The sequence below is a fragment of the Neopsephotus bourkii genome, unplaced genomic scaffold, assembly GCF_033783945.1.
Source record: "Neopsephotus bourkii isolate Nb327-2 ecotype Australia unplaced genomic scaffold, CSIRO-AGI_Nbou_v1 NB_114, whole genome shotgun sequence".
Taxonomy (NCBI): Eukaryota; Metazoa; Chordata; class Aves; order Psittaciformes; family Psittacidae; genus Neopsephotus; species Neopsephotus bourkii.
The window spans coordinates 732259-756839 of NW_026900631.1; the positions used below are offsets into that span (position 1 = coordinate 732259).

Below are 24581 nucleotides of genomic sequence, written 5' to 3' on the forward strand. Positions count from 1 at the left end.
ATTTGCTCTTCTCTTATTAATGTAATCACTTTAGACTAGTTGATGTGTCCTGTATACAGCTTATGGTGTAGAGTTTTATAGCATATTACTGCACCTCCATATAAGTCTAAACTGGTCATAAAACATGATCTCTTACTGAAGAAAAATATATTAACGCTGCTGAAACTAGGACACAAAGTGATTTTCATAGCAACGGATAAATAGAGGCCTTGGCAGAAGTCCTATTCTTTTGCATACAAAAATGCAGATAAAAAGGGAAGCATTATGCGCTTCCTCCATCTCTGTCTCATCTTTTACTTTTTCCCTTTTCCTTCAAAGTATCCCATCAGCCATAAGCAGAACTGTGATATTAATAGTGCTAAAGGGCTGCGAACATCTCTCTCTGTCCAGCAACTCTTGCTGTTACCGAGCACCCATGGATGCACAGGGAAAACATTCTGAGACTCCAGTGGCAGTCTTGGAAGTGGTTTTGCCTTTTTTCTTAGAGGCATCAGCCCACTAAGAAAATTAATAGCACTGGGAAACAAGACTATGCTGTGCCTACCAGAACTGTATTCTCTCCAAGTACCAGTAAGCAGCATCGAAGCAGACTGGTGCTAAGTAAAGCTTGTCTAGACACCAAATTAGATCAAGTTAAAAAGACTACCGTATTTCTGCTCTCTTCTGTTTATATGGCTCATATCAACACAGTATTTTAGTACATGATGTCTATTTACGTATTTAACAGTTGTTAAACAAGTGTGGAAAGCACTGTCTGGGTTTTTTTATTTAAAAGCAAGTTAAAATACAGTTATATGCAGAGTGTGATGTAAGACTGACAGAGGTTTCAAGTGCAGAAGGCAAAACCCAAAACTACTCTTTGAAAAGTTATGAATGCCCCATCCCTGGCAGTGTTCAAGGCCAGGTTGGAAGGGCTTGGAGCAACCTGGTCTATTGGAAGGTGTCCCTGACTGTGGCAGGGGGTTGGAACTGGATGATCTTTAAGATTCCTCCCAATCCAAACTATTCTATGATTCTATGATTCTCATGTAGACCCACCTTGCTTATAGCCATGAGGTCCTCCCTCCATCTGAACAGTACATCCTACGTGGAGTCCTTCACAGTAAGATGGTAGTATAAACACTTGCAGGGTAATTTCCAGCAGGCTACAGTAGAAACAAATTTGCCAGAGCTGGAAAAATGAATCTGTCATCACAAGATCAGTATTTGCAAGTAAAGTATTCAAGTTTAACTTATGAAACTGTTTGCCTTGGCTTCAAGTCTGTCGCTTTTAATGGATATTTTGTATTTCAGAAGCATAGAAGTGAAGGAGTGTGTTCTTCCATCAAGATTTCAACAACCCTTGGCTTTGGAAATCTCAGACAGCCCATCTTTTCAGTTTTTTACTGTGCACATGTTAAAAATGGCATGATCTCTACTATTTCAACAGGTGGCTTTTCAATGTGCTGTGAAAGGCTTTGTTGTGGTCTTGCAGTAGGGCACCTCCACCAGCAGAGTAAGCTCAATCCTTATACATTAACGTTGACAGTGCAATTCAAAAGTCAAAGTTTTGTAAAAATGATACCAAGCAAATGGATCTGCACTGGAAACAGAAGAATAAATACAGCAGGTGAAAGCTGGATTCATTTCACATGCCTGAGTGAGAACAAACTGAATCCGTCAGTCAGCAAAAGGGAGTTAGACAAGGAATTGTCTCTCAGGAGCCACTCTGCTGTGGATGGGAATGTTTTATCTCTGTCAAGCATTGGATACCTATGCATTTTCATGTCATGTTTACAGCTATTAAAAGAAAATTCAATCAATCCTAAGATTCATAATAAAAAGTATGTATCAATTCATCATCACTCCCTCTCTCAGCTAACAGTGTCTTATCAAGGATCATCACATCATTACCTGAGATGAACCTTCTCCAACATCCTCTTAGGCACTTTGGATTGATCTCACATTTCAAGGATAAAATAAATCTGAAAGAGAAAAAAAAATATTCCCAGAAATATTCATTCATAGAAGTTGTATCCTGACTTTTAGCAAGACTGGTTTGGAGAGGAACAGTTCGGCTTCACTTCTGAACTCTTCTGTCAGAAGGGGTATCCAATTCACAGTTGGCAGCTTTGGGCACCAAACCATGATGAAACAGTTCTTGCACACAGCTAGTTAGTACCAAGGCAAAAACTTTCACTACACTAGAGACAGGATTAGGAAAGCCAAAGCTGAAAATAATTCAACATTTCAGTGCAACAGCAGATTAAATAGTTGCTCAAGAAGACGTGTGCGAGGCCCACTATTGGTATCACAGGAATACTTTAGGAAACTGCTTTAAAATGAAAAAAGACAACTATGGATGAAAAATACCCACTTGGCATTTCTTTCCTACAGGGAGGAACCTGGGCTCTTATTTGACTCATTTTTCTGATTACTATTCCACACCAGCCTTTTTAAACAATGTCAGTCAAACAATCTTACCTGCTGTGCTTTGTGTGAAGTGCCTTTAAAATACTTCATCATGGAAAAAAAATAAAAAGGTCAAAAATTGATTAAACAAACACAATCTGTTTTCCCCAGCAGGCTTCGTGCTATTGCTTTTCCTTTTTGCCCTATTTATTCTTCTGCCTCATTCATGGTTATAGTAGAACTAGCAAACAATCTGGGACAAAGTGAAGCCTAAGTAAGCCTTTCTCATGCCCAGTGAAACTTAGGCCCAGTATTAAAGCTTCCCCAGCAGAAAACTCCTACCTTCAGTTACTACCTTTAGCAGGATGGATCTTAATGTGTGTTGTCATCACTTCAGGTTCCTGCGTTGTTGACTTCAGTGGGTTTCATCACACAGAGGTCCACACAAAAGCACACATCTATATGGTGGATTTGCCTCAACCTTTAGCAAAAGTGAAGGATGGATGGAAAGAGTGTTCTTTGTTTCTCAGGACAAGTCTTGATGTGTCTGGTTTTAACAACAGGGCTTTCATGAGGTTGCACTGCTGCACAGGCCAATTCCCACACATCATGTTGTAACCCATCACCAGTCTTAGACTAAAATGACGAAGAGCTGGGGCCCTGCTGAAATTTGGCCCAGAAGGGACACTGAAGGTTGTGTTTGGAGCATTCCATGGGGCACTTAGTGAAGGAGAGCTGGGCAGGGATCAAGGCTTCAGCAGCACAGCTGCTCCTGGCACAGGGAGCTCATTAGCTTACACCCCACTGTTTGTGGGGATGGATTTCCACCATTGCCATCCATGCACTGCCAGTTCCTCTGCCACAGGGGGTCCTCTGACCTGCATCTGCATCAACATCAGCCAGGGAGAACCCTAAAACAGCGCCCTGCAACCTGGAATGGGAAGAGGGATGAAGAGAGTCTCATTACCTTCAAGGCAGATGTCCCTTCAAGATCAAATTCCCAACCTTCCAGCAGCCTGATGATCTCTGAGGTTCATTGTGACTCCAGAGGGGGTGAGGAGCAAGTCACTAAATGGTGCGTAGAGACCTAGCATGTGGAAGGACTGGAGTGCTTCTTTCTAACAGCAAGGCTGTGGGCCAGGTCTGGGCCTCATCCATGGCAGTGTAGAGCGCTCCAGCAACATGGGCCAGCTTAGGAGCTCATGCATTTCAGAAACACACTAAATAAACAAGCAGACGAGGGATCGGTAACCACTGCTCCTGTAGGAAATCTATGCAATGAAAAAGTCATCAGCCTTGCCTTTTTTTATCCATTCCTCTCATTCCTCAGATTGAATTTCTTTCCATGCCATGCTTTCCCAGCTTTCAGCCTGCCTCACCCCCCCCCCCCCCCCCCCATGTCTGTTTCCTTCAGAGCTGCAATACTGGCCACCAGCAAGGAAGAAAAAGCTGATAAAAGATGATACACGACTCATTATTCCATATTTTTCTCTTGATGGATTTCAAAACGTCCCGAATGCAAAGAGAAATTAAATCAGCAGGTAGGAAGACAGATGTAAAGTGAAATTCAAGATGCTGGAAAGCTGCTTTTCTCCGGAAGTCCTATTCTTCTCTCCAGCCGGAAGACAGGAAAGAGCAGACTGCTCATGACAGAGAAGAGAAAACTTATGGGGGTCTTTAGGGGGAACTCAATCAAAGAGAGTATTTTCCCACAGACTAGAGCTGAACAAATCTTAGTGGCCTTTTCCTGATTGAAGAATCCACCAACAATTAATTCATTACCTGAACCATATAAAACAATCCTCCAAATGTTTTCCAGTTCTGCCAGTAGCAATGCTTGCATCCTTTCTGTTTGGGCTCGGTTCTCAATGGCTAATTCAGCTAATGAGCTAAGTATGCCTCACAAAACTGCAGAAAACAAAAACAAAAAAAAACCAAACAAACAAACAAAAAACCAAAAACAAAACAAAAAAAACTTTTTTTTTTTTTTTAAGGCAAAAAAAGGCCAGCCATGTGTTCCCAGCATAATATTCTATGTGTATGCACAGATATCCACATGCGTTAGAGATAAAGTTAAGTGTAAGCACATGGCAGGCTGGAGTTTGCATGGGGAAGCCAAGGGCCCATGTGCAGGTTATTAGCAGGGGGGAATCCTGTACGGTGGGAACAGAGGGTCTGCTGGGGGTGTAAGCACACAGCAGCGCTGCCGGGACATCCTGTTAACTGGACCTCTGCGGAATTGATAAATGGCTCTGGATCCCTTTGTTTATTTAAATGGAAGCCAACGTTTTAACAGCAATAAAGGGCAGGCTAAATAATTCGCCGGGCCAGCTATCAAGGCTAGTATGATCTCTGAAATATATGGGCTGCATTTAAGAAACTGAACCCCACTGAGCCTTCGTTTGTATACACACACGGCTCGGGCAGCCGGTATAAATTGTAAAGTAAGATGACAATATTAGCATCTTCCCTTGGCTTCCCCTTGCTGAAAGAGAGCTGCAGAGGGAACTATTCAAGCGTTTCCTTTATGCTCCTAAGTTAATCAAGAAACGTCAGGGAATACGACAGTTTTATAGCTTTCCAGTAAAATGCGATACAACTCGCAGACACCGAGTGATTTTACAGTTACCTTTCTAAAGCGTGGTAAAAAGAACAAGAATTAAAACCAACTAAACACCGTTTGCCGCTTGCTCTCGAAGGCTGGCAGTGAGGTTGCAGGAGAAAATAATGTGTATGTGACTTCCAAACCGGCCGCCTATGGAGAGAAATAACACCAGCAATGAAGCCACGGAACATCTTGAGCAAAAATTCATCCTTCTTCCAGGTGGAAACTCTTAACACCCTTCACACCTTTGAGGCTGTAAAGACGATGGTCGGAATAAAACATACCCCTAAAACCAGCCTCTCCCCAGGCCCATAGAAACATGGGGAAGGAGGATGAACCTCCCGGGATCATCCACCCTAAAACACGACTGGGGTCTCGCCTCATCCTCCCTCTCCCCTGCCCGGCACCTCCGCTGTTGCTGCTTCCCGGATCGATGCCTTTACCAAGGGAGGAGGAAGAGGGACGAGGAGGGAACCCTTCCAGTTTGTAGCCTGGCGGCACCTCCTAGCCCAGCTCCTCCCGGCACAACACCACCGGTCCGTTTCCCTTTTCATCCGCCTTCCACCCGCTTAGAGCTCAACGAGTTCACAGTTTACACACAGTAAAACGTCGGTATTGCGTTTAACGCTTGCGGGGGAAAGGCTCTTCGCAGGGATCCTCATAAAAGCCCTTTATTTAGCTTCGAGCATTTTCTTGTAATCAATAAGAGTTGGCTGTTATCTCCCGGCACATTTAGCGGGGAAGTTTATTGCCTGCCGGGCGGATTAAGGGCGAGACGGGAGTGCACCATACAAGGAGAAGGGACTCCCGAGTCCCGCGATCCGAGCCTCGGATTCATAAAATATAGAACCATCCATTACGTTGCCGATATCTGGAGCCAGCAAATATATACAGACTATAAATTGCCGCCGGCGGGGTGCGGGCCGGCTGCGGGCGCGGGGGCTCCGCCCGCCCGCATTCCTCCCCGCGCCGGGTGGAAACGGGGGGGCCCCGGCCCATCCATCACCGCCGTTATGACTCCACGATGCAGCAAATGGGTTGTGTAAAGAGGCGGCGTTTGACAAGGTGGCATGGTTATCCTGTCCAAATGATACATAATATTAGTATTAGGGCTTAGATCATCGCATGCTTTTAAAATCATCACCGCTAACTAGAGGGGAGGGGGAAGTCCTGGGGGCTGCAGGGGGGGGGGGGGACAGAAATTTCCATGTAGATAACGGTTATAGATGGTGGGATTTATGGAGAGGGCTAGGCGCACAAATAAACACGTCTACTGCAGACGGAGAGAAGGGCCCGATCCGGCCGGGGCCCACCGGGCACCGGCGACAGGAGCGAGGGGCGGCGAGGACCTGGACACCCCGCACCCGGGGGGGAACCCATCGGCACGGTACTTTCCCACCACCCGGCCACGTCCCCTAGCGCTTGCTAGGGGGGAAAGCAGGGACCATCCTATCCTCTCCCTCTGACTACTAACGTCCACGGCTAGGATCACACGAGTGGTTGAGGACTGAAAGAGGCTCTCCCTGGCTGGGGTCACACCAGGATTTGCCTTTAGAAACACAGTATCGAGAAGCGAATTGTTCCGGGATGTTTTCGGGGTGACGGGCCGGTTCTGTGCCGCATCTCATTCTCTTTCTTCCCCTTTCCGGGACTGGGATCAGGCACAGGCTGAAGGCTTGGGGGTTCAGGCAGAGCTGGGGGGTCTTTCCGGTCCCTCACGGGTCAGTACCCTCCATAGCCCGGCTTAAATCGGATAGGGCAGGGAGGGCTCTCGCCTGCAGGCAGCCAGCTAGCGGGAGGGTGAAGGGAGAGAGCGCCTGAGTCAAGGGAGGAAAGGGGGAAGAAGCGGAGAGCCCCGGTTATCCCTCCTGATAACCCCGCCGCTGCTTCCCTGCCCGGGCACCGCGCAGCGCCCTGTCCCTGCGAGGCGGCGGCGCCGTGGCAGGCGGCATTTTTCCACGGACAAGGGCTTTGGGCTGCTGCTCGAGTCGGAGAACGGAAAAGGAGAGGTGGGAGAAAGTGCCTCTTAATTTGGCGTCTGCGCGGCCGCCTTGCCGGGGGCCGGTACCGGGCATGGCCGGCGGAGCGGTGAGCAGAGCCCGCTGACAGTGGTGCCGTTAGGAGGATAAAATCCCAGCTCGGCGTGATTTATCAGCAGTCTCTGACCCCTGAATAGTTGACTTACATGGCCGGTGACACATTACTCTGGAAATGGGGCTGGCGTGATTTGTGGAGTGTCTCTCCCCACCCCCGACCCCTCTTTTCGGCTGCTGGGTGCATGAAACCCTCCAGTCTCTCTGTCCCCTCCAGCGCCCCCATCCCCTACAGCACCCCTGTTTCTTCCAGCATCCCCATCCCCTACGGCACCTAATTCCAGCATGCAGGAGGCTGGGGGAGTCCCGGACAGATTCGAAATACAGGAAAGGCACTGGTCATCGCGTTAGGAGGGGGGAGAACAGGCGATGAAGGCCGGGAGAGATGATGGCCTGGGACCGAGCATAGCTGGAGGGGTGTGATGGCTGGAAACCTTTGATTTGGGGTTTGCCCGGAGAACGGGGGTGGAGGAGGGTGGCCTGGGTTTTTTAAGGCAAGCAGAAATTTGATTATAGCGTACGGCAGAGGTCTGTGATTTGCGGTGAGCGGATTTCATTAACTACGGCCGTTCGAGTCTCAGAAAACCCTGTCAGGGCAGCGGGGCCGAGGACGAAGCTGACCCCAAGGGCGGGCGGCGAAAGGAGCTCGGCCGCGGCGCCGGTTCTTCGGGCTGGGGAGAGCCGCGGCGGCTCCGGGATGCTGCGGCCGTGGGGCTGGCACGGCCAGGGGCACTGCCCCTGCTCGGCTCGGCTCCCTCCGCAGGCCCCGGGATCAGCCTGGCTGGATGTGGCCGCTTTACCCGCAAACGGGCAGCGCAGCCCCGGCCCTCGTGCTTGCTTTTTGCTGGGGGGGTGGAGCACAGGACACCTTTTGCCCCCCCTCCACTCGTATCACCTGCTGCAGCCGCCACCGAGGTGAAAGGAATGTTGGTTGCGTCCCCCACCTCAATGTTTACCTGCGGCACTTATGAGGATGATGATGGTGGAGGCCAGTAATCGGCCCCTTCGGGGGCTGTAGGGTCGCTTGGCTGCCCGCCTGAGCGGGAGTGGTATCGGGTCTAATTGCCGTCAACGAATGTCGCCGGCAGAAGGAAAAACAAAAGCTGCCTCCAAAGATCCCGGAGCTGAATTTGGCAAGGCTCCTAAAGACACCAATTAGCAAAGGCTAAACCCATTAATGAAGTGGCGGCTCTCTGGTTTCAGCCAGGTGGTGCAGATCAGAGCGCCTGTATCTGCAGCAGAGCTCCGTTTCCCTCCAGCCAGGACCTCACAGAGAACCTCAACATCAATAATACGCTTAATGGATCTCATTAGGGCTGGGGCCGCGAGTCCCGGCCTGGGAGCAGGATGAGGGCAACAGGGAGATGAAGGGAGCGGTGGGGGGGGATGAAGTGGTCGGGGAGGCAACGCTCCCTTCGCCCCGAGACAGTCTCCCTCCGCGGGTACCTGCCGCTTCCCGCTACCTGCCAAAGCTCACGGGTTTGGTGAACTCCATCTCTAGCCGGCTTTATCGAATAAACGAGATCTTGGCATCACCTTGCCGGTCTCATCCACCTCCTCACCCCTTCGTCTGAGCACCCTTAGTTCCACCCGAGCTTCGAGAACCCTCGGCCAGGCCGGCTCCGCGAAGTCGGGCAGCCCCCGCCGCCGCCCGGAGCTGTGGAAGCAGGCAAAGGGAAGTGATTTGGAAAGAAAACCATCCAGACCTCACCTTTGTAAAAGCGGACAGAGGAAAGGGAGGAAGCATTTCCGCTTCACATGTGGGAAAACATCAAATAAAGAGGGGGAAAGGAACACTGCGGTAGGATAAGCTCTGCCGAGGTGAGCTAGAATATTTAGCTAATGGAGGTGGACTATGAAAGGAGACTTCATATTTCTCTCCGAGGAGTCTCTCCAGGTCCGCAGCCGAGAATATACACAGCAAACGTTGTACTTGAATTATAGCTGAGGGTTTGCTTTATTTGAATTCACTGCTGTTTATTTAAGAAAGTGAATAAAGGTTTTGTGTAAACAGCCATTATTTCTGATGGGCGCTCAACAGCAATAAGGAGGGGGTGGGTTTTTTAGTAGAGATTGTGGCAAAAGTTGACATTGGGAGATTGCAGTTTGTCTTGCCGACGCCAGGCAGTCCCGAGGCATGAACTGCAGGGAGAGCTGTGTGTGCCTGCGAGTGTGAACCGGCGATGCCGAGCGGAACGGGGTCTGAAAACAATTATTTTTTAAGACATCAGCCTAAGCCCGACATTAAAATAAAGCAAAAATATTTTCCTAAGGAGCGGGGCCGAGCTCACCTAACGAGGAAGGCGAACTCGGGTTTCGTTGCCTACGAGGACTCTGCAGGGGGGGCAGCATCGACCCAGGGGGTCGCGGGGGACCCTTTTAACCCCCCCTTCCCAAAACCCCAGAGCAAGCTCCTCACCCGGCCTTTATTGCACCGTAAATCGCTCAAAATATCGCGTCTGATTTGGTTCATTATTGTGTTTTGTTGGGTTTTTTTTTTCTTCCAACGTGGCGGTGATTTCTGAGGTTGACTCCAGTTTCTTTGGAGATGGGAGGTTTCTGTGAAGAAATCAGGCGAGGGGAAAAGGATCTCGTTGGACACCTTAACACAGAGTCCACAGGAAAGGAGGGTTATTGGGGAGCTACTCCCCGGGACGGAGCTCGGCAGGAGCTGGTTCTGACCAGCCCGGTTCCGCATCCCAGCGGGTGTGAATGTTCCTGACGGGGCTGGGACGTCGGGGCGGCCTCCTATTTCGGTATTAGCCCCATTCCCACACATGCCAAGCAGGAAGGAGGCAGGGAAGCCTCGGTTCTTTGCGTATCGCTCCTGTTTCTTGGTCTCCCGTACAACTAATTTCTAATAAACTCGAAAAATCTGTGCCCGGCAGTCGGGGAGGGAAAGCAGAGCGGTTTTGTGCCGGAGAGCCTGGCCTTGGCCTGGCGTGAGCAGCGGACTTCGAGGGCAACGACGAGGAAGCCCCTACCGGCCCCTACGAGGAGATCCCGGGCAGGGGGTGCTGCTCCAGCACAGACTCATGTCTGCGGGGGGTGTCTAACCCAAGGGATCTGAGATCGGCTGCCAGGGGTCTGGAAAGAGACACAACGGGTTTGGGGAAGTGGGGTAAAGAAACTGCCCGAAAATCTTGCAACCCCCTCGTTGAAAGACCGTCGAGGAATTGGATCGGTGGGGGAACCGTGGGCTCCTTCAGAAATCACCGGCGTCAGAAGCCTTGCCCGTTATCAGTTGGTAGTAAAGCAAACAAAAAAAGGGCACCCCAGGAGGTTTTGGACCTGCTCAGGGCGGGTGGGGTGCGTTGGATACTGCCAGGTCGATTTCGCCGATGAACGGCGATCGAGCTGCCTGCAGTCTCGACACTGTTACGACTTTTTTGTCCGCAGAAATTGAGTAGTAACTGCAGCCGCGCAGGACGGGGGAAACCCCCTGTCGAGACGGGCACAAATCCCCTCATCTGCGCATCCTTCCCAAAACTCGCTTTCACGGCTTTGCTCTACCTGCCCGAGGAAGTGCACAACGGCAACAATGGAGGAGAGAGATTCTCTTTTCCCTATCACTGAATGAAAGTGTAAAACCCCACCTCCCAGCCGCAGTCCGAGGCGCGCGGAGAACCAAAACCTGGAGGTGGAGAGGCAGGGAAGCAAAATGGGCTGCAGGGCGAAGGAATTTCATGCGAACTCTTTCATTCGGATCTGAGCATCTTCCTCCGTAGCCTGCTGAGTCCTAACAGTGCTATTTTTTACCCCCTTTTGCAGCGTTACCTTCAAAAGGTGCCATAAAGGCGCTGCTCGTGCTCTCCCCACCCTCTACCCAGGCTCCAGGCGGGCATTGCTCTCCCGTTATTCAGGGAGGTGAAGGGGGAGCCCTGTGCTTGGAAGAGGCTCAGATTCTTCTAACCCAGGGGAAAAGAAACTCTTTCCCGACGCGCTTTTCCTTTCTCATCTGTCAAGAGCCACCTCAAACCCCTCTCTCCCGCTCGGAAGGGGAGAGGGAAGCAAAACCAACAGGCAAACAAATTCCTGCGTGCCCGTACACCACATCACGGTGGTTTGTCGGAGGAGGACCAGCCGTGTTTCGCCAAACATCTGTCCCATAGGTTCCTTTTCTCTCGGGGGGAAGTTACAACCAATCCCACAGCGATCCCCACTTTGAAGGGCACAGCAGCAGCCCGAGGAACAAACGCTTTCTCGGCTGGAAGCCAACGGTGTGGCCCAATCCGCACCCCGAAAAGCCATGACATCCCCCATTTCCTGCCTGACAGCGTTTTAAAGGCAAAACCAATTCGCAAGCCCCTTCTCAATCCATCTCCCTGCTTCCTTGCCCCAGAGGGGCTCTGACGGGGTCAGCACCACTGGGGCGCTGCCCTGCGCGGGCGCTGGAGCATCTGGGTGCGCAATAGAGCTTTGTGCGCTGCCCTCCTGGAGATGAACCTGCCCGTCATGGCTCTACCCGCTCGGTTACACCTTATTTAAAACTTTACCGTCCCCTTTTCGCCCAGCAAAGCAGCCTCTTGGCTTGCCGTTCGCCCCAGCTCTTTCTCCCTGGTGCTTGTGGCGGGGGGATACTGTATTTCCTGTGCCTTCAGCAGGTGCTTGTTCTTACCGGAGTTCCCTGCTAGCAGGGGTGTCCCCGAGGATAGCGTCCTCCCCGGCAACAACACCCCCTCCCCACTCCACCCCCCCAGCCCCAAAGAACTTATCGGTCCTACGCCTTGTTTCTCCGTCCCCTCTTTCTTTCCAGCGGTGTCACAGGATCAACACCCATCGGCCCAGAGGAGGGGGAGCGGCTTCTCTTCGCCTGCCCTCTTCCCGATCTCCCGGGACAGGATAAGGCCTCCGCAGCCCCTCGGGTATGTGGAAACAGAACTGCTCCCGTTAGGGCCTCGCAAAACGCCCTGAGGCACAAAACAGTGGGCAAGGACGGGGCTCCTCACCGCTATGGCTTTCGCTCTAATCGACGCTGCCTGGGAAGGGAGGAAGGAGAAGCAGGCTGAAAGAGAAGCGGCACCCCCCACCCCGCCCTCTCCGGTGCCCCGGGAGGAGCAGAGCACCAAACACCGCTTCATCGAGGAGGAAACCGACGGTAAGCCCGAGCGGAGTCCGGCCTGGACCCTCGGGAAGCCCCGTCGAGAGAGGAGGGGAACCATGCCGACACGACATTCTGAGCCTGCGTGACGTCATAGCGCACCCATGTGACATCATAGAGCACTTCCTCCCCACGCCGCCGAGTGGGCTTGCGGGGAGGTGCGCGGCAAATCAGCACGACACCAAGGCAAAGCAAACACACATACAAACCCCGCACCACAAAACCAGCCCCGCCGGATCTCCGCAGCACCCCAGCCGTCAGACGGTGCGATCCTGTCCTGCCCCAAACCCCAAAAGCCACCTCACAAGATCCGCATACAGACATGCGCATCTCAAAACGTTACTGGCAACTTTCTCACCGGGGGTACAATTTCACTTCATCAAATCCAGTCCTTGTCATCGCCTCCATTCGAAAAGGAAGGGGGAAAAGGGATAAAAAAACCCAAGCTGGCTGCCTCGGGGCGGGGGTTGTGGGTGTGTGTTGTGTTCCCGGTGGGAGAGACAGCGGCTGCCTTTGGAGAGGGGCAAAGGAGCCAGGGCAGCCTCAGCATTCCTCTCTGCGTCCTGGTCAACAAACTGGCGTGGTTACAAACCATAGCAAACATTTTATTTACAGGAGATATATATATATATATTTCTATATTTTGTCAGTGCAGTATTTCTTGGCCGGATTATTCGAAGCAACACGTTGCAACCGATGAGGACGTTGGCAAAATACTTCACATTGTAAATTGGTTCGGGGTTGGGGGGGGAGAGGTGGAAAAGAGAGGGATTTCAGAGCACGTTCTCAGAGTCCCTCACTCGGATTTCCCTGGAGAGGACAAGGGGCAGGAGACGGAGAATAAAAATAATAAGGGGGGAATAGAGAAATCCCGCTCTCCTGCGAGCAGCGCGGAGGGAGAGAGGCCGCCCCCCGCACCGCCCTCCCGGGGCTGCGGGTCCCGCATCCTCGGCTCCTCGCCCCGGGCCGGTGCCGGGCCGGCCTTACCGCTCTCCCGGGAGGGAGGAAGGGAGATAAATTAGCGCGCAGGTCCGGGCGCGGAGGCCGCCTCGTCTATAGGCCGCTCCGCGGTTCGGGGCTGGCAGCAGCAGCGGCTGGTTGCGGCGGGGAGGGGAGGCCGGTGCTGCCGGAGGACTTGCCGAGCCCGGCGGTGGGCAGGCTCCGCTCGGCACCGTCAGTCCGTTCCGTGTCGCTGGGGGCCATGTCGAGAGAGTCGGCGTCGCTGCTGTCACTGTCGCCCTCGGAGCGGCTGGGGCTGCGCTCGGGGTCCCCGGCGGCCGTAGGCGGGGCGGCGGCTTGCTGGGCCTCGGGCTCCGGCGGCAGGTCCTTGTCCTTCTGGGCTTGCGCTTCCTTGGAATGTCGCCACTTCATCCGCCGGTTCTGGAACCACACCTTCACCTGCGGCCGCACCGCCCTCAGTCGGGTGGCACGGCCAGCACCGCGCTCCGCGTACCGCTCCGCGCACCTCCCGGCCCCAAAGCCTTCCACCGGGGACAGGCAGAGCAGGGCAAAAAGGAGGGGCATGCCGAAGCTCCCTCTGCCCGCACCCGTGAGCAGCAGAGGTGGCTTTAGTTTATATTTACTACCTACACCCCCCTCCGAGTTGGTGTTTTGAGTTGGGGTTCTTTTCGTTTGTTTGTTTTTGTCTTTTCTCTCTCCTTCTACTTCTTCTTCCAGGAAACCAACTCTTGCTCAAGAAACCACAGCGTTATACAATTCTGTGCGCTGCGGGCCGTCAAAAGTGGAATCATTACAGAGTGGCGTTTAATGATTCCGTTTGAAGAAGACTTTTCACTTCCCCAGAACTAAGGATTTCACAACGCGGGGAGAGATTTAGAACGAAAAAGAAAAAAAGGAATAAAACGGGGGGGGGGGGGGGGGGGGGGGACGACACACATTAAAAATAGTGTGTTCGCTTCTACTTCCTTTGACCTAAACTGCCTCCTACAGCGAGTTGCACTTCAGTAAAGCGTACAGTATCATCTGCCTCGGCCGTGGCCCAAAGCAAAGGTGAAAGCTCCGCATCGGGCCGCGAAAAGCCGCGGACCCTGTGAGCAGGAGATCCTCGGGGCGAAGCCCCGCTCCTCATCCACCCCGCTAGGGATTAAGAAAGGGAAAAACGCTTTGCAGACACACACTACCACCACCTCCACGTCCCCCAGTCTCCCTATAAACTGGAAGTAAAGTTTTGAAATAAACCCGAGGCCGTTCTTACTTGAGCATCCGTCAGCCCCAGCATCGCCGCCAGTTGCTTTCTGTCCGGTTTGGTGACGTATTTCTGGATTTCGAACCGTTTTTCTAAGCCTTTCCTCTGCAGGTTGGAAAAAACAGCCCTCGACCAGGAACGTTTCCTCTTGTATGTCTGGGGCAGCGTGTCCTTGGTTAAAACGGCGTACGGACCTGTTGGGGGGGGCGGGGGGGGAAGAGAGAAAAGCAGGAGGAGAAAGAGAGAGTGAGAAGGAGACAGCGTTATTAATGTCGGTGCCTGAAAGAGGGGCTTAAATCGATCAAAATAACAGCTGGCCTGCGGTGCTAGGAAGGCCCGGGCCGGCGCAGCTGGATCCGGGTAGAGTGTGCTTCCTAAGGCAAGGGTGAAGCGTTTTGGGACCTAAATGTTTTCCTCTCCCCCCTCCCTACCCCTTTTCTCTCAGCCCAGGTTATTATTTTTGTTCTAAATGGGACGGTGTTTTGTGTCAGGCCCTAATCGGCTCTTCCTCCCCCCCATGCAGCCCGGCTTTCGCCCAAAATCTGAGCCTCGCTATTAAACACCCGACCCCTCCGCGACCGGGCTTCTCCGGGACCGAGGTCCCTGTGCCGCGGGAGGGAGTGTTGACGAGGGACGAGATGTACCTGGAAAAGTATCTTGAAACTGGTGCTGAACTGAGCTCCTTGGGTTTGTGTTTAAGGGACCCAGAATAGCAGAGGCCTCGTTAATGGGGTCTAGAGACGCGAAGAACTGGCCGGCGGAAGGCTGCAAGGTGGGGAGATGAACCCCAGTTTGGCGGCTGGTAGTTAATAAGGAAGTCAGATCTGTGGGCACAGGAATAAGGAGAGCTCTGTTATACCGCGGGCGAAACCGACACAACCCGGCAACCCCGGGTGGAGCGGCCTGGGGAGACCTGGCAGCCGCCTCTGTGCCTCGGGGCTCTCCTAGGAGAGGCGGCCGTGCCCGGCGATCCGGCATCCTCCGGTGGATTCGCTCCCTTGACCAGGGTGTTTATACGCCGCGGAGGGAAAAAGGGGGGGATATTGCAGCGAAAGCCGTTAAAACAGGCTGTGCCCTCGGAGGCAAAACCCCCGGGCTCGCTTAGGGAAGTGAGGCCGTTCCGATCCCGATGTTCCCGCTATCACTATGTGTGACAGCGGCGCAAGTGCTGCCTGAGCGGGGCCGGGCTGTTTGGGGAGCTCTATTAGAGGCTCGGATTTATCAAGCTTCTTTTTTAACCCCCGAATAACTCTTTTCTCGGCTAGATCATAAAGTTTTAAAACTTTCACTAATAATACTATTAGAGTATAAATAAAGGAAAGCGGTCAAGGCGGTTTCTCTACCTCTCAGCGTGTTGCCTTCCTTGACTTTGGGGTCAAACTCCGCCGATAAGATGCGGTCGATGCCGAATTTCAGGTCCTTGCTGGCCGGAGCCGGCGCCGAACCGGGCGTGTGGCCGCCGGGCAGCCGTGCTGGGGCCGGGCCGCCACCGCCGCCAGCCGCCGCCGCAGCGGGGGACCGGTGCTGCGGGGCCCGGTGGTGCTGGTGGTAAGCGGCGGAGAGCGGCGAGAGGCGCGGCGGGAAGGCGGCGGCCGGGGCGTCGGGGGGCACGACGGGAGTGGGCCGGAGCGGTGAGGCGGTGGCATGGAAGGGACCGCCGTGGTGGACGGCTCCCAGCGCCGCCGGCATGCCGGTACCGGGAGCTCCGGGCAGGCTGTCGGTGGGTCCCCCCGCCGCTTCTCCTCCGGCGTGGAGGATGTCTGCGATGCAGAAGGACGGCTTCTTCCCCGCCGCGGTGTCCAGCGGGAAGCAGCCGCCGGCTGCCGGCCCCGATGCCGAGCAATAAGCCGCTGACCACAAGCTGAAGTTGGAGGCGTAGAAAGGAGCCAACCCGGCCGTGTACATCCTGCCCGGGGACGGGACGCGACGTTTCGCTGTTCAGCTCCCGGGTGCGCGCCGCGGAGCTGCCCGCTGCCCTGGGCGCATGGGGGGGATATGACGAGAGGCGGATGGTGGAGTAGCACTTGCCGGAGGGGCAACCACCACCACCCAAAACCAAAACAGCAAGAAAAAGGAAAAAGTCCCCAAAACCCACGGCGAGACGGAGAGAGCGAGCGGACGAGGAGCAGCGCAAACAAAACAAACTCAAACCAAACCCCCTTTCCTCGCACTGCGGGGGGGGGGGGGGGGGGATTATTTACCCCTCCCCAAAACTTTCTCTGGCAGCGACACTCCCGGCTCCGGATCAGCCTTCGCTCTCTCCCCGCCTCCAATCGGCGATCGGCGGGGCCGGGCAGCACCGCCCGCAGAACACGCCCATGAAGAGCCGGGGCGTGGGCAAGGGACACCGCGCAGTTGCGCGCAACTGCGCGCAACTGCGCGATGTCCCTTGCGCACGCCCCGTCCCGAACTGATTTGCCCCGCAAGCTACCCCCTCTCAAATTCCACTCTTGACTTTTACACCCCCCCACCCCCAAAAATGTCTCTGCTCTTGCTGCAGCGATTTCCAACCGTTTGAAAGAGACGCGCAGACCAGTTCTTGGCGATGGGAAGCAGTTCGGTCCTCCTGGAAACGATTCCCGAGGAAATGTGTTTCCTTCCCGGATAAATGAGCCTAGGATAGTCTGGAAGAAAATGATTCTGTGCTGATGCACGCAACGTATGTGTTTGTGAGAGCTCTGAGCTATGTCGGGCCCAGGACACGTTGGATCCTTCATTAGCAGCTACTAATTAATTAATTAATCAATAGTGGTTTGTCCATTTTGTAGTTTTACAGCTATTTTCCGTGTTCTCCAGCCGAGAGGCTGCATCTGTTTCCACACCAAGTTCACCTGGAAAACCATTTGTGATTTTGCAAGCTTCTGATAACTGAATCACACCCATTTTTCGCTTTACAATACAATTATTACCTATATCCGCTGCAGTAATTTAGGGAGAAATTGATGAAAGCGTCTTTTGCGCTATTTTCTCTCCCTTTTGGCATCCACATTTGTCCCGACCTCGCTCTGAAGCACAACATTCCTTTAGTTTTCTTGCACGTAAACCGGTCGCTGCCGTTTTGAGCAGGCTCCCGGGTCAGACCATTGCAGGTTTTCTTTGATTTTGTTATAAAAAAAAACCATTCTTATTATTATTTTCTCAAATAGCTTCCCAAATTCTGAAGGATTTCGGGGAACCACAAAGGGAAACTATTTCTTTTCCCGTGAAGTACGAAGCCGTAGCTCCTGTGTGAATACTGAATCCACCTGGGAGCGAGGGGGATGCGCTTCTTGGGCCGATTCCCCGCAGCGCTTCGCTTTGCTTTATATTAACGACACGAAACCGGAAAATAAAGACGGGCCGGCCTGCCAAGATGTGTCCCAAAACCGAAGGCGAACCTTGGTTGATTAAGTTTGAGGTCTTCCTGCTTCGACAGCGGAAACCCCCTTTCCCCATTCTTGTCCTCCCCGCGGTGACGAGCTGGGCTCCAGCCTCTCGCTCTCAAACCGCATCGAAAGACTCCGGTTCCTGTATCACTGCCATGAGCCTGGCCGGGCTGGGGGCAAAGGATTCAGCTCTGCAGCTGCCACCGGTACCGAGATCCCTGCTAGTCAGGCCGTCGGGGGATGGTGGGGGAAACGACACAACACCAAAAATACCCCCAAACAGGGTGGTTTTCTTTTATTTTAGGAATTTATTTCACTGCTGCGCTGGCCCCACTGCCGAGCGAAGCGCCCGTTGGCGGGTGCTGGTGCCCGGGACCCCGCTGGTCGGCGAGCAGAGCAGTGCTCCTTCGGCGCTGTCACCTCGAGGGGACCGAAATAACCCGAAAGGAAACATTCACCACGTCGCAATGAAGCACTTGACTCCCCCCCACTCCCCCGGGGTGAGGGAGCTCCGGAGCCGGGACCGCGGGCGCAGCTGCTTTTCCGGGGCCGCCCCCGGTTCAGCACCCCGCGCATCCTCCGCTGGGCGAAACCAGGAGCACCTGCATTACCCCCGCCCCGTCCGCTCCCTCTGTCGGGGTCCCCTCTCCCCGAGGTGTCCCTCCGCAGGTGTACCTTCAGGGAGGAGCGGGGCTGCGAGGCCGCGGAGGCGGCGGCCCCTCCTCCCCGCGCAAGGAGGGAGAAGGCTGCAGGAAGCCCGGGGCTCGCTGCAGTCCAGGTCATCTCCTGTTTTTTGAGAGGTCCCAACTCGGACTAAATGAGCGGATGTGCCTGCGAGATTTGTCCCAAAATAGAAGCGGCTTTAGTATTTTAGGATACAGCAGAAATCCTTATTTCTTCCGGAGAAAAACTTCATAATGAGCGCGAGCACTTCCCTTTTCAATATTTGTGCAACTTTATCTCGACCAGCAAGTTGCTTTGGTGACGCAAATCCGCCCTTGTGTATTGCAACTACAAAAATAAATGCAAGGAAATCAATTCCCTTCTAGCAATGAAAACATAAATATACAGCTGCGACTTTCCCCTTTAATCTTGCTTTCCGAGGGACTCGAGAAGGAGGCGAATGAACTGTGCAGCAGGAGCGATGCCTCCTTTTTATTTTTTTCCTTTTGTAATGGAGTCTGGAAAGACTTTTTTTTTCCTTTCCCCCCCCCTTTTTTTTTCTTTTTTTTTTTGTTTCCTCTTTTTTTTCTCCTGTCTTTTTCTTTTTTCTTTTCCCCCCCCCCCCCCCCCCCGAGGCTGACGAAGGAGGTGAGTATATGTGTATATATATACACTGACAAAGGAGTGTATATATACATACATATATACACATGTACTCGAATATATATATGTATGTATATGTATACACATATACATATTCGAGTTCTTACAAGGAGAAAACACAAGGCCCGACCATAAGGTACGGCAGCTCCCCAGCCCCACTCTCGGGCAGAGGCCGCTCTTCGGGCTGTCCTTGTCCCTCGGGGCTCCCCGTCGAGCTGCGGCGGCCATACAGATCTGTGTAATATATAGATGGAATACGTAAAAAGAAGAACAAACTGTTTACCCCACTGTCTTTAGGAGTACCCGTAACAAGAGCGATATTGCAACGCCGCTGGAAGCCCCCCCCAAGGGCGGTCCCGCTGAGCACCGCGCACCCCCGGCCGACCTCCGGCCGCAAAGCCCGTTCTCTGTCGCCACCTGCTGACCCCCCCTCGAGGCACCCCTGGGACGTGGCTCTCCCTCCAGCTCCATGCGAGCAGGGAGGGAGCGAAGGTTGGGAGCCAAACGGTGGGTGAATGGAGGACGGGAGCTGGTCAGCCCTAGGCATTTCCTCTCTTGTTTTACGCGTTACCGAGTACCTGTGTCAGTAACGCTGTGCCACTTTCCGAGCATTCGAATCCCTGTCCCTCAGTATGTGAGTTTGGGCCAGGGTGTGTTTTCAGAGGGAATTGCCTGGTCCTGACCAACCTGTGGAGAGCTCTCCGGGTGCACAAGCGGGTACCCCGATGAGAATGGAGTCAGCTGGGCATGCTGAAATTACTCTGAAGCAAAATCCTCCTAAAAGTGCTGTGTGGGGGTGGTCTGAAAACTCAGTGGGGGGTTTCTGTGTGTCCTGATAAATGACCATATGTTACAGTCAAAGGGGTCTCATCGAACAGGTCCATATTTTGGAGCAGATCAGAGCCCAAGGCTTCCAACTCCAATACAACAGCCACTGAGCTGGAGGGGCTAGAGCAAGATGATCTCAAGGTCCTTTCCAACTCAAACCATTCTATGATTCTATGATTTCTCACACTGGCATGTTTGCCCTCCATGTCTTCCCTTCAACCGTTCCAATGAAATACGTTAGATCATGTGAAGCTGATGGATTCCAAGTGGAAAGACCTTTTGCACTCTCCCAAATGCTTTGTAGTCCTTCAAGTCCCTTCAGACAGAGAGGGGACCTGAAAACACTGATTCTTGTTTTCCCTCTTTCTTGAGTGCCTGGGTTAGAGATCTGCATCCTCCCCTTACAGAGAGAGGGGTGACCTTTCCTTTTTCCTTTTCCTCACCCCCCTTTTTTCTTTCATGAAAAGCTGCAGACACATAAATCCTAAAGAAGGGTCTGGATGATAAATAGCAGCTGAGAAGAAGCTCCTCTCCACAACCCTAGGAAGGGAGGCTGTGTTCCAAGGAGCAGCAAGGTCACTACAGTCCCTTCCTGGGGGTTTCCTATGGGTTAGAGCAGGCAGGTCCTGCCTGCTATGCTGGCTTTCCTGAAGCCCATTTTTAAGCATCTGATGCTGTGCTGGAGCCGGGGACTCTGAGCAAGGTGCTTGAAGTTGAAGTGCCAGTCTCGCACACTCACTCCATCACATCCCTGTCTGCCTCTTGCTGTCCCCAGGGAAGTCGAACAGGAGAAAATTAATTCTTCCAGTAAAAAAAGGGGTTGTTTTCTACCATAGTTCCCCAAACTTCTTTATCATGTGGCCAGTCAGGGTGAGGGACTTGGCGGAAACATACATTCGGGGATTGGGGTTGGCAGGACTGCTGTGACCCTCTTCTAGTCTGCTCTAACCTCTCACCAGGTCACCCGTTAATTTAAGTGCTGCCTCTTGGAGCTGCTTCCTGCAGTCTCACACGGGTTCTTCTCGCATGGAAAGACCCTGAGTTTGCTTTCATTTCCATTGGCATCACTGATTTCATAGGTTACTTCACCTTTACACCAAGGCCCAGCCGTAATCTGTTTATAGAGGGAGTTATCACAGGCTAGTTGCAATTTTCCAGGCCACACTAACAGAGAGGTCTGCAGAGAGCTGGTCTGCAATTAACCCCCTGGCAACTGATTAAAGGTGACATGACGTGCAGGAGTGCTGACCCCCTGCTCTAATGTGCAACTGCCGATGAGAGAAGCATTCGCATGCACACGCTGGATTGAGCTTGCACAGGGCACAGAGGCTGAGAACAAGAAGCAGCTCATGAATATGAAGGTGATTCACTTCTCAGTGCAGAAAGATCACCCACAGGTATTTCCTATATCTGACAAGAGAGCATGATTACACCTTTTTCAAGTGAGACCCAAAAGCAAACTGTTGAGGACAGGCTCAGTGTATCTTAGTTGAAGTTGCATATTCAGGTGCAAGTACAGATGGTTGACCTGAACAGAGGATTTTGTTATTCCCATAGTGGGTCATCCCCCCTGTGATTCTGTTAGAGCAACCCCACCTATTTTTACAAGACCATGCTGAAAGGAGTGCTCAGGCATTGAAACAAGCTTCCCAGGGCAGTGGTGGAGTCACCATTCCTGGAAGTGTTCACAAACCATGTAGATGAAGCCCTCAGTTGCACGTTTTAATGGTGACTTTGGCAGCCTTGGAGAGTTGATGATCTTAAAGGTCTTTTCCAACCCAGTTGATTCTACGATTTTATTCTATGGTTCTGTGATGCTTTAGGCCCTCTGCCTCTTCAGCAGCAGTACATTAAAGGCACTACACAGAAAAGCCACTCAGTATCAGAAGGAAACACTAATAACTGCTTAATAAAAGTTTCAGTAAGAAAGAGTTTCCTCCTTCTTGCCAACAGCGGACCAAAATGTGGGGAAGCTGGAAATAAAGCAATCAGAATGCAGTCACATAAAAGGCAAAATCAGCCTCGGAAGGAAGTCAAGTTTCTAGAAGAAAATTACTTTGTAAAGTTCATCTGGATTTGAGAACAGTTATTGGTTTTGTTCCAGCCCTCCTTTCATGTTCTAAGTGGACTCAAATGCAGTAGGTACACATCAGTCCAGCTTTAAAACCACCTCTTTCATTGCTATTAGCCTGTATAAAACCCCAGCAAAATGCCATCATGGCTCTTAAAAACAAATCCCATTTTAACCTTTTTTTGCCCAAGGGAGATGCTTTCTGGTGGGTGCCAAATGGAAGTGCCAGCCAGGGGAGTTTTATGATCCCATAAACAAGCACACTGGATTATGTAGCATATATATCGCACCCTCCGGACCAGTTTCCCTTGCTGGAACCCAATCTGCCCTAAATGAAGTCCAGGCATCCCTTCTGAGCTCCATGGGCAGACCCCAGCTTCCCTGTGCCAGGCTTCACCAGGTCCTGGAAGATCCTGGTCCCCTCCTGAGGACCTGGTAGGGTATGGAGATGCTCTGGGAGCTGAGCAGAGTGGCGTAAGGTATCCCCTTCCCAGCTGCGGGTCTGGGATGCTGCCTATAGCAATAGCTGTTCCTCTATGCCTCCAGCAAGTGGAAACAAAAACAGAGGAGGCACAGCCAGCGGAGAAGCACAGCACACAGGGGAAGTCATTTCCTACTGATACCTCTAACACATCATTTTCTATCTTGATGCCTGGGATCTGGTTACCTTTATCTTAGCCAAAAGACTGTAGCGGTCATAAAATGTATTTCACTTTTATTTCTCCTAGAAAACTTTATCATGAGATTTTGATTATCTGTCCTGCAGCAGTGAATTCCAAAGGTTCATTATCTCCTGTGTCTGCCTTCGCTGTCCCGTCCTTATTTTTCTTCCCAATTTCTCAGTTCTTTGAGACATCCATTCATCCTGGAATTGTGAAATGGAGAGAAAAAAAAGGCAAGGCTGACCATATTTTCCTTTCATTTGTCACTGTGTCTAACCCAAATGTTTACCCTTGCCCCCCAGATGTATAAACTCCTTTCCAAGCCAAGACATTCTCCTTTTCCCAGCTAAGCAATATGTTTCATTTTGAGGCCATGCTGAATGGTAATACGAATCTCAACACGTTCCAAGTCCCAGCCTAACTTTGCAAGGAATAAAGACATCGAAGACAGTCTCATTACTGTGTTCTTTCCCAAACACCAAGGAAGCAGCACCCTCTAGTGCAAGCTAACATTAAAATCCTCAATAACAACAGCCCTCCTGGGTCAAATCAAAGCACATCCTGAGCTCCACCAGAAGGCTTTTCTGTGCTCCAAAGCGTTCCCAGACTTCCTTCCTAAGATCCCTATGGATGGTTTGGGCACCCACTGGACTCTGAATGTGTCCCAGGTCTCTGTCAGACCCAGGCAGCAGCATCACCTGCAGACAGGTGGCACAGGCTTGCCACTGGGCCATGCTGCTTTCATTCCTATGGGATGCTGCTGCTTGCCAAAGCCTGGAGGTAAGAAATGTTCCTTGCTAAGAGTCTGCCTCACATCTTGGATGTTTTGGGACCAGCAAGAGGGATCCCACTGAAAGGTCTGAGGGCAAAATGGAGGGCAAAAAAAGGGCAGGGAAAGGGCTGAGCCTGTGGCTGGGCTGTGCGACTGGGACTTTTGCATGGAGAAAGGTGCTGGTGTTTGTGAGAGTTGGGGACTAACCGGGTGTGAAAGCTGAGGCCAGGGGCAACACGGTGTTGTATTACTTCTGGTGCACTTTTCTTTCATTACTAGCAATTTCCATACGTTTCACCAGTTTTATTGTTGTTAGGAGGAAGGAGAACAAGCAAATGACACAATTTTAGCGGACCCTGAGCAGGGGGTGACCTGTGGGGTGAGCGAAGGGGAGCGGGGTCAGTCCTGGATGCCATCGGCCACAATGCTGAGGCAAGTTAACTGTGTCGTGTCCCGTACGAAATCCCGTTGCCTGAGTGCACATATAGGGATTGGATAAAAGCACAGAGCTCACACTCTAAAAATAACAGTGAGTAAATGGCTACTTGAGATTTCATAAGAATTAAAACCCCCAAAACATACCTGCTTAACCAGAAGTGGAAATTTGTCTAACGTTTTAAGGCTAGACTTTCCTTTCATTAAAAGCTATAAGGGAGATGCAGTGCTTAACTGCGAAAGGAGAATAAAACCCTTGGTGTCCAGCCAAGGTGATGCTGAGGTTCAGGAGCCAGTGTGTACTTGGACAAACCCCAGGGCAAGTGTTTGCCCTGGACACATGCATCTCCTTACAGGGCAAGTACCAAACCAGAGCCCTGGGCAAAGCCCGCCAGGCACCAGTGCTAATGAGCTATGCGGTGGTTTCAACTACGTCTAATGCTTCTGCTTTTTAATGTAGCGGAGCCGTTGCGAGTCCAGCTGTGGATTCTGCATGAAAGGGCAATGTAGGAAGTGTTGCTTTTTCTTGAGACATGATAAATAACGGTCAGGACTGTGATTTGTTTCGGAGAGTGCTATTTTTAAGCCAACGATGACTTGTTCCAGGGTGAGGTTGGACATGCGGGTAAGGGGGCGGAGGTGGCCTGAAGCCATCTCAGCCTGCTCCAGATGTGAGGCTGTGCTGGGGAGGAAGCAGGGGCAGGTGGAGGGAGGCTGGAGCCCTTC

General features: G+C 52.2%; 1 protein-coding gene and 1 long non-coding RNA gene across 4 annotated transcripts; both read right to left on the minus strand.

The window, feature by feature from the left end:
* Window positions 1–9022: 9022 nt before the first annotated feature.
* HLX (H2.0 like homeobox) lies at window positions 9023–16811 on the minus strand. 3 transcript variants are annotated; one of them, XM_061365133.1, is made up of 4 exons: window positions 15740–16811; window positions 15041–15220; window positions 14406–14590; window positions 9023–9291 (listed from the first exon to the last, which is right to left on the minus strand). In XM_061365133.1, exons 1-4 carry the CDS (start codon window positions 16299–16301, stop codon window positions 9124–9126), a joined length of 1095 nt encoding a protein of 364 aa, XP_061221117.1. In that variant the 5' UTR covers window positions 16302–16811; the 3' UTR covers window positions 9023–9123. The 3 variants fall into 3 exon arrangements, with proteins under 3 accessions (XP_061221117.1, XP_061221108.1, XP_061221126.1); XM_061365124.1 differs by lacking the exon at window positions 9023–9291 and adding an exon at window positions 12775–13588 and having other exon boundaries at window positions 15740–16799; XM_061365142.1 differs by lacking the exons at window positions 9023–9291; window positions 15041–15220 and adding an exon at window positions 12775–13588 and having other exon boundaries at window positions 15740–16800.
* A 222-nt stretch (window positions 16812–17033) lies between these two features.
* On the minus strand, window positions 17034–17503 carry LOC133218452 (uncharacterized). The gene is made up of 2 exons (XR_009727163.1): window positions 17306–17503; window positions 17034–17227 (listed from the first exon to the last, which is right to left on the minus strand). It is a non-coding gene; the product is annotated as an uncharacterized LOC133218452 (long non-coding RNA).
* Between the last annotated feature and the right edge of the window lie 7078 nt (window positions 17504–24581).